The 8,187-nt window shown below is 72.5% G+C and overlaps 2 protein-coding genes across 2 annotated transcripts; one reads left to right on the forward strand and one right to left on the reverse strand.

Moving 5' to 3' along the window:
* Positions 1-726: 726 nt before the first annotated feature.
* On the forward strand, positions 727-4,945 carry RTN4RL2 (reticulon 4 receptor like 2). Its single transcript, XM_030273656.4, has 3 exons — positions 727-988; positions 3,097-3,584; positions 3,984-4,945. The coding sequence occupies exons 1-3, from the start codon at positions 955-957 to the stop codon at positions 4,725-4,727; spliced, it is 1,266 nt and encodes a 421-aa protein (XP_030129516.4). The 5' UTR covers positions 727-954; the 3' UTR covers positions 4,728-4,945.
* Positions 4,946-5,884: 939 nt separating this feature from the next.
* On the reverse strand, positions 5,885-6,880 carry TIMM10 (translocase of inner mitochondrial membrane 10). The gene is given in 2 exon segments (NM_001245348.2): positions 5,885-6,150; positions 6,656-6,880. Coding segments are annotated over 2 exon segments (273 nt in total). The 5' UTR covers positions 6,727-6,880; the 3' UTR covers positions 5,885-5,948.
* Positions 6,881-8,187: the final 1,307 nt, after the last annotated feature.

Genomic DNA, 8,187 nt, shown 5'->3' on the forward strand with positions numbered 1-8,187 from the left:
CCGCCCACGCCCCCTCCCACGGCTGCCGCCGCACCAGCTTGTGGCATTTCGCTCGCCGGAGACGGCGCCGCAAACACGCGCCGGTGCCAGCCGGTGCCGGTGCCGCCGCAGCCCGCGCGGCCACGCGTTCCCCCCCCCACGCGCGGCACCGGCGTGGGGCCCGCGCGGGGCCGGTGCATCCCGTACCGCCGCCACCCGCTCTGCCCCGGGCCGGGCGGCGCCGCGACGGCACCACGGACAGCGCCGGCCCGGCACCGCGAACAGCGTCGCGGTCCCGCGTGGGTGCGCGGACCACCGCCCCCCGCGTCCTCCCGGCGGCTCGCTGGGTGCGGGGCTCCCGGGCCCGCCGCACCCACCCCGGGGGCGGCCCCCGCGAGGTCCCGCCGTCCACGGGGGCACCAAAGCCCGGCTCCGGTCCAGGGATGGTGGGACGGGGGGAGGGACGGACGGACGGACGGACGGACGGAGACCACCCTCCGTGTCCCGCGCTCACAGCTCCCCACGCGAGCCCTGCGTCCCTTCCCCGTGGGGGAACCCATCGCAGCCGCGTGTCCCCGTTGGGAGTCCCCATCTGAGTCGCGCAGGGCGTGTCCCCCATGGGCGCCCGCTGCGCATCCCCCGCTGTCCCCGCTGTCCCCGCCGGGAGTCCCTGTGCCCACCCCTGTCCCGCCTGGGGCGGGCCAGCCCGGGAAGGGTTAAACGGCGGGGCCGGCGCGGGGGGCGGAGCGGCCGCCCCGGGATAAGGCGCGGCGCGGGGAGGGCTCAGCCCCACGGAGCCGCGGGCAGCGCCGCGCCGAGCCCACCCGTGCCCGAGCCCGAGCCCACCCGTGCCATGCCCCGGGGCGGCGGCGGCTGCTGCTCCCGGCGGCGCGGCGGGGGCGACGGGGGCGAGCAGCCCCCCCCGGCACCGGCCATGACCCCGCGGGTGGGCAGCGCCTGAGCGGCCGCCCCGCCATGCGGCCCCCCACGGCTCGGGACCTGCCCCCAGGTAGGCGCGGGGTCGGGCGGGGTCCCACGGGTGTCGGGTGAAGCCTGGGGTGCCACCCGGAGACCTCGGTCCCGGCTCGGGGCGCCCCGCGGAGCTCGGGGTGCGGGTGCCCCGGGGTGAGTCGGGAGCCCCCGGTGCGCGGGGACCCCGGGGCCGCCCCGGGACGCACGGCCCGGCGTGGGGGCGCAGTCCCGGGGCACCCCAGGTTGAGCCCCCCGCGACCCCCGGCTGCCCGACGCGAGGGTGCCCCCGACCCACGCGGTGCCCGCTGCCAGCCCAGCCCGAGGTGCGGCTGTCTCATGACCCACGGGGTAGCCGGTGCCACCCCGGGACCCCCAGCCCGGTGTGGGAGTGCCCCGTGACACGTGGGTACTCGCTGCCACCCCGGGCCCCCCGGGGCAGCGTGGGGGTGCCCCACGAACCCCGGCACACCCCGTGCAGCATCGGCGTGCATAGCCCGGCTTCTGGGCGCTCCAAGATCCACCGGCTGCCCGGTGACACCCCAAGACCCCCAGCCCGGAGTGGGGGTACCCCACGATGCCCAGCGGGGTGTGCCCCACGACCCAGGGGGTACGCGGTACCCCTGCACCCCCAGTCCGGCGTGGAGACGCCCCACGGTTGCCCCATGTGGGCACCGCGGGGAGCCAGGAGCGCCCGGGTCACGCCACGGGTGGGTGCCGCGGGTCTGTGGGGTACCCGCAAGTAGCGGGGTGGGGGGGTTTGGCACCCGGGGGGGGGGGAAGCTGAGAACCGGTGACTTCAGCTCCCAACTGAGTCAGCCCGCGGCGTGGGGGAGTGACAGATGGGACGCGGGTGGGGGGCGCACGCCGGCACGGGGCGCCGGGGGAGGGGGGCGGCGCTGAGCAGATGCGCCGGACGCCTCCGTGGGTGGGTGGGGGGTGGGTACCCCCCCAACTGGTGGAGCACCGGCAGAGGGGAAGGGAGAGAAGGGGGCGGTGGGACCCCTCGGTGCAGCTCCGGTGTGACCTCCGATGCACCGGAGGGTCCCACCGCCCCCCTCCTTCCTCTCCCCTCCCCCGGTAGCGGCGACTGGGCGCATCCACGCATCCCCGGGCGTGGATCCAGGCCGCCGGGCTGAATTATGGATGAAGCTCTCGGGTTGCAGCCTGAGGGGGGGATGGACACGGGTGGGGGGGGGGGGGAGAAGGGGGGGATGCTGAACACCCGGAGCGGCGGCGCGTGTCGTCAGCCCGCGCCCACGCGTGCCCCGCCCCACACGTGGCCGCGGCACGCGCGCACGTGGCACCGCCCCGTTTGGGGAGGGGGCACGGACCCCCCCCCCAGACTGGGGTGAGGGGGGTCCCAGGGGTCTGTGTCCCTCTGAGGGGTTCTGGTGGACCGTGGGGCAGGCACGGTCCCATGGGAGTGTGGCTATAGCAGGAGGGGTCAGGGAGCTTTGGGGGTCCCTGAGGAGCGTGGCCCCAGTAGCAGGAACAGCCCCAGAAGGTCGCAGGTGCACAGCCACTTTTTGGGGTGCCCAGCCTTGGTGTTGTGCAGCAGCACAGCGCTGGGGGGGGTCTCTGGGGACCACAGTCCTGAGGGCTGATGTGGGTCTGGGGGCTTCAAGGGGTGCTCGGTGCTATTGCGTGTCATGACCTTGGGATTCTCCCAGGGGTCTGTGGTCCTCGGGATCTCCTGGGAGACCTTGGCCCCTGTGGGTGGGCATGGCCTTGGGGGGATCCCTGGGGAGGCATGACCCTCAGGGGCCTCCTGGGGGCCATGGCCCTGTGGGTGGGCACAGTTCCCCACCTCGGGGTGTGCAGCCCTACAGCGAGCGATGACCTTGGCGCTGTCCTGGGGAACCACGGCCCTGTGGAGCTGGCGTGGCTTTGAAGGGCTTCTAGGAGTGCCCAGCCCTACGGGGTTGTCATGACCTTGGGGTTCTCCTGGGCACCCATGGCCCTAAGGGTGGGTACAGTCCTGGAGACCTCTCGGGGTGCCCAGTCCTATGGAATGATCAGGACCTCCTAAGGACCCGTGGCTTGGTGGGGTGGGCACGGCCCCGGGGGGCTCTGGGGGCTGCGGGGCGGGCGGCGCGGGGTCGGGGAGGCGCGGTGCCCCGCGCTGACGCCCCGCTGTGCCCTCAGGCGGGCGCCCGGCGGCCCTGCTGCTGCTGGCGGCGCTGGTGTGGGTGCCCGGCGGGGCTCCCGCCTGCCCCGCGCTCTGCACCTGCTACGTCTCGCCGCCCACCGTCAGCTGCCAGGCCAACAACTTCTCCTCGGTGCCCGCGGGGCTCCCGCCCGGCGCCCGCCGCCTCTTCCTGCAGAACAACGTCATCGGGGCGCTGCGGGCGGGCACCTTCGGGCCCAGCACCGTCACCCTCTGGCTCTACTCCAACAACATCTCCTCCATCCAGCCGGGCACCTTCCGCCACCTGCCCGCCCTGGAGGAGCTCGACCTGGGTGACAACCCGCACCTCCGCGTCCTGGCCCCCGACACCTTCCACGGCCTCCACCGCCTCCAGGCCCTGCACCTGTACCGGTGCCGGCTGGCCAACCTGCCCAGCGGCATCTTCCGCGGTCTCCGCAGCCTCCAGTACCTCTACCTGCAGGAGAACGGGCTGCTCTACCTCCAGGTGGGTGAGGTGGGGTGTTGGGCGATGCCCCCGGGGCGCAGAGGTGGGACTGGGCAGGGTGACGGGTGACAAGCCACGTAGACAGCATGTGGCACAAGGTGGTGCTGACACGGCCAAAATGTCGGCCAAGACAGGAGATGCTGAGGCAGCAGGGTGATGGCCGTGGGGCAGGACCAAGGGTGACACCAGCGTGGCAAGGATGTGGGACAAGGTCTTGCATGATGCTCACGGAGCAGGGACACAGGAGAGGGTGACGGGCGATGCTGGCAGGACTAGGACCTGCGCCAGGGCTCTTTTGGGCCCACACCAGCGGCTCTCCAGCTGATGCCCACCAGGCAGGGCCAGAGAACAGCACGGTGGAACCCCACCCCACACCCACCCCTCTCTTATTCCCCACAGGACGACCTCTTTGCCGACCTGGCTAACCTGAGCCACCTCTTCCTGCACGGCAACCGGCTGCGGGCGCTGTCGGAGGGCGTCTTCCGGGGGCTGTCGAGCCTGGACCGCCTGCTGCTGCACGCCAACCGGCTGGCAGCCATCCACCGCCGCGCCTTCGGGGGGCTGGCACGCCTCACCATCCTCTACCTGTTCAACAACAGCCTGGTGGCCCTGCCCGGGGACCCGCTGGCCGCGCTGCCCTCGCTGCAGTTCCTGCGCCTCAACGCCAACCCCTGGGCCTGCGACTGCCGAGCGCGCCCGCTCTGGGCCTGGTTCCGCCGCACGCGCGTCTCCAGCTCCCCGGTGCCCTGCGCCAGCCCCCCGCACCGCCGCGGCACCGACCTGCGCCACCTCCGCCCCAAAGACTTCGACGCCTGCCCCGAGGACGACGACGACGATGAGGAGATGGAAGATGGCAACGGCGGCGCTGGCAATGGGGTGGCGGTGATGGGCACCCCGGGGCGGGCGTTGGGTCGGCCCGGCACACTCCCGGCCGCGCCGCCCTCCGCCTTCTACCGCGACGGGCTGCCCCCCCACGACCTGCGGGGACCCCAGCCCCGGCCACCCCCTCCGTCCCGTGACTCCCGTGGGCCCCCCGAGGACGCCAGCTGCCCCCATGACCCCTGTGCCCCCATGGCCGCCGCCATGCCCCACCGGCCCCCCGTCCTCCTGCCCCTCGTGGCTCTGATCCTGCCCCGACTCTGAGCCCCCCTCGGCGCCCCAGGGGGTCCTGGCTCCTCAGGGTGCCCGTGCCCAGTTTCTCCCCAGGGGAGGCCTCAAGAACTGTGGGGAACAGCCAGCGGGGGGCAGGGGGGGGGGCCGCAGGATGCAGAAGGGGGTCCCCTCCCATCCTGAGCGGGAAAAACCCCCAACAGGAACCAAAAGGTGGGAAATTATTTATTAAAAATGGTCTTATTTTGGGAGAGCGGGGCCTGGCTGCTGTGGGTGGGCCACTGTCGTTCCAGGTCACTGCCTGCTGCTCCTGAAATATTGATGCAAGCAGCGGGTGGCAGGGCAGCGAGGCGTGCAGGGCGCCGCAGGGGGGCCGGACAGAGACCCCCTGCGGGGTGTGCGGCCACACGCACCCCCCAGCACCCCCAGCGCCACCGCGGAGCCAGTGACACGCAGGCTCCCGTGACACTGACACCCCGCACCCCTCACAGAGCGCCGGCGGGTGTCACGGGAGCCGCGGGGCGCGGAGCCACCCACTGCCTGACCCACTTCCCGCAGGCGCTGGCACACAGATGGAGCACACGCTGCGGGCGCAGGGACAGCGCCCACCGCCTGCCCTCGGTCCCTCTGGGCGTGTGGCACCCCGGGCTGCCCCTCGGCAGGTGTCCCTCACACAGCGTGGGGTGTCCTTCAGCAGGCGTAACTTGCTGGGTGTTCATGTCCCCTCCAAGTGTCCCCTGGGGGTGTGTGGGGGTGTCCATCTGTGTGTGTGCAGACTGTCCCCATGTGAGTGTCCCCATGCCCCCTCCCCTGTGGTCTCTGGCTGTCCCTACGTGGTCTTTGCCCAGGCAGAGGTGCCCTGGGTTGTCCCCACGTGGTCCCATCTGTGTATCCTCAAACAGGGCTGGGTGTTCTGGGAGTGTCCCTGTGCAGGGCCCCTGGCTGTCCCCTCTGGTGACCCCCAGCACAGACAGACAGGGAGGGGCTGAGCCCTGTCCCACCCCACTGGGGATTACAAGGGGCTCAGCCCAGCTCTGCCTAATCCGGGGGATTACACGGGCTGGGCCCAGCTAGGGGGGGGAACCCCTGGGTGCCCCCCACAAGGACACGGCACATGGCAGCTGGGGACAACAAGGGAGGCTCCCAGAAGCAATCACGGGCAGCACGTACCCCAACACATGGCCACAGGGTGGGTTTGGGGGGCGAGGGGAGCACAGCAGACGCCCCAGGTTTATTGGGGTGACGGGTGGGGGCTCAGGCAGTGCCGCTGCCCTGCTGCATTCGCTTGAGCAGCTCCTCGTCCTGCAGCGACAGCTCCGTCAGCTTCTTCCCCATCCGCTCGTGCACCTCCAGGTACTTGGCCACGCAGCGATCCAGGCACACGCATTCCCCTTTGGACAGCTCCGACTCTTTGTAGTGCGGGGGGACGCACTTGCGGTGGCACGCCTGGGTCATCCTGCACGGACCGCACCGCGCCTGAGCCCCGCGCCAGCCGGGACCCGGCCCCGCGCCCCAGCACACCCTGAACCCCGCCATTGCCACCCCCAGGACCCCGACCCCGCACCCCAACATCTCCTGTACCCCGCCATCACCACCCCCGGGACCCAGCCCCGCACCTCAGCACCCCCCGTACCCCCCGTTATCGCCATCCCCGGCATCCCCAGCCCTTGCACCCCAACATCTCCTGTACCCGCATCCTCACCGACCGGGACCCCGGCCTCTGCACCCCAACAAGCCCAGTATCCTCCATCATCGCCACCCGGGCACCCCTAGGACCCCCCGCCGTCCCACATCCTCAGGCATCTCCGGTTTCCTTCCCCATTTCCCGGGTGTCCCCTAGGTCCCCCGCACTCCCCTACAACCCCAGCACCCCGGGGTCCCCCACTGCCTCTGACACGCGCTAGTGTCCCCCAGGCCACGGTATCCCAACGTCCCCAATGCTCCCTCCCGGCGGGCCTCACCGATTATACATGTCGGCCATCATCTCAACCTCCAGTTCGGCCGCCAGCTGCTGAGCCCGCAGCGGATCCATGGCGGCCAGCACCGGCCCCGTTCGGATTCAGCCCCGATCGCGGTCCCTCTGGGCCCGACCCCGCTCGGACCCGCCCCGTTGGACCGGCTCGGCCCCGCTCGGTTCGGGACCCGGCGGCGGCTCCCTGCAGGAACCACGTGGGCGCCGCGCTTCCGCCCACCCGCGCGGTAGCCCCGCCCCAGCGCCGACACCGACCAATCGAGTGCAGGTAAAGGCGGGATCAAGGGTGCGCCTCTGTCGCTGATTGGTCCTTCGGAAGGGGCGTGGCGGCGGCAGCCGAGCGGCGGGAGGGAGCGGCGGAGCGCGCGCTCTGCCCGGCCTTTGCCCCTCAGGGGGCGTGGTCACGAGAAGGGGGCGTGGTCGTGTGGGAGGGGGCGTGGTCACCGCCGGGACCTCACCCGGGCGTGGCCGGGGGGCTTCGGGTCCCTCCCTGTGTCCCCTGTTCCTCGTGTCCCTGGGTCCTCCTGTGTCCCGCCGTCCTGCCCGGGCTGTCCCCGTGTCACCTGTGTCCCCACATGTCTGTGTCCCCCATTGCCCCTCGGGAATCTGTTCCCCCCGCGCTCCCCACGTCCCGCGTGTGCCCCTGTCCCCCGCGTGTCCCCAGCGTGTCTGTGTTCCCCACCTCGTCCGTCTGCCTGTGACCCCCAAGTCTCCCTGTCCCTGCCCAGGGTGTCCGTGTCCTCTGTGCCCCTCGGGTGGCACGGCTCGGTCCCCACTCGGTGGCTGCTTTGGGGTGTCGCCGCTGTCCGGGTGGGGCTGTAGGAGTGTCCCCCCGCCCCAGCCATGGTCGGGTGTCCGGACCGGCCCCACGCGTGCCCCGCGGGTGGGCGGTGAGTGAAGGCGGCACCTGCCCCCGCCGGGTAAAAATAGCGCCGGGCGGGGGGGCTGGGGCGCAGCAGGGGCGGCGGAGCGGCAGCAGCCGGAGGGTACGGGCCGAGGGGCTCCGGGGGGCTCCGGGAGAAACGGGGGTGGAACGGGAGCGGCCGGGAGCCTGCGGGCTGGGGGGCACCGGGCAGGAGACCGGCGGGCAGCAAGGGAGACCGGGAAGCGGTTATAGGGGGCCGGCAGTGGGAACCGGAGCGCACGGAGAAGACACGAGGGGCCGGGAGAGGGACGTGCCGGTGCCGGGATGGGATATGGGTGGTCGAGATGGGACACGGGGGCAGGAGGGAGCACGGGGGTGCTGACACGGGGCATGAGGGCAGTGGGAGGGGTTGGTTTGGGGCGTGGGGGGCTGCAGGAAGACGTGAAGGGACCGGGCTGTGCTGTGGCGGTGCCGGGCCGGGGCATGGGGGATTCGGGGTGGGGTAACTGGGGTGCCCAAGGTGGGAGTGTTGGGGCTGGAGGAGGGCGTGGGGACAGGGGCAGGAGGGGGGTTAGCCGGCCTGGGGGGCTATGGGGGACACGGGGCAAGCTCACGGCGTCATCGAAGGGCACCCCAGCGACAGCCCTGTGCCCCTG

This window comes from Taeniopygia guttata, chromosome 5 (genome assembly GCF_048771995.1).
Source record: "Taeniopygia guttata chromosome 5, bTaeGut7.mat, whole genome shotgun sequence".
NCBI lineage: Eukaryota > Metazoa > Chordata > Aves > Passeriformes > Estrildidae > Taeniopygia > Taeniopygia guttata.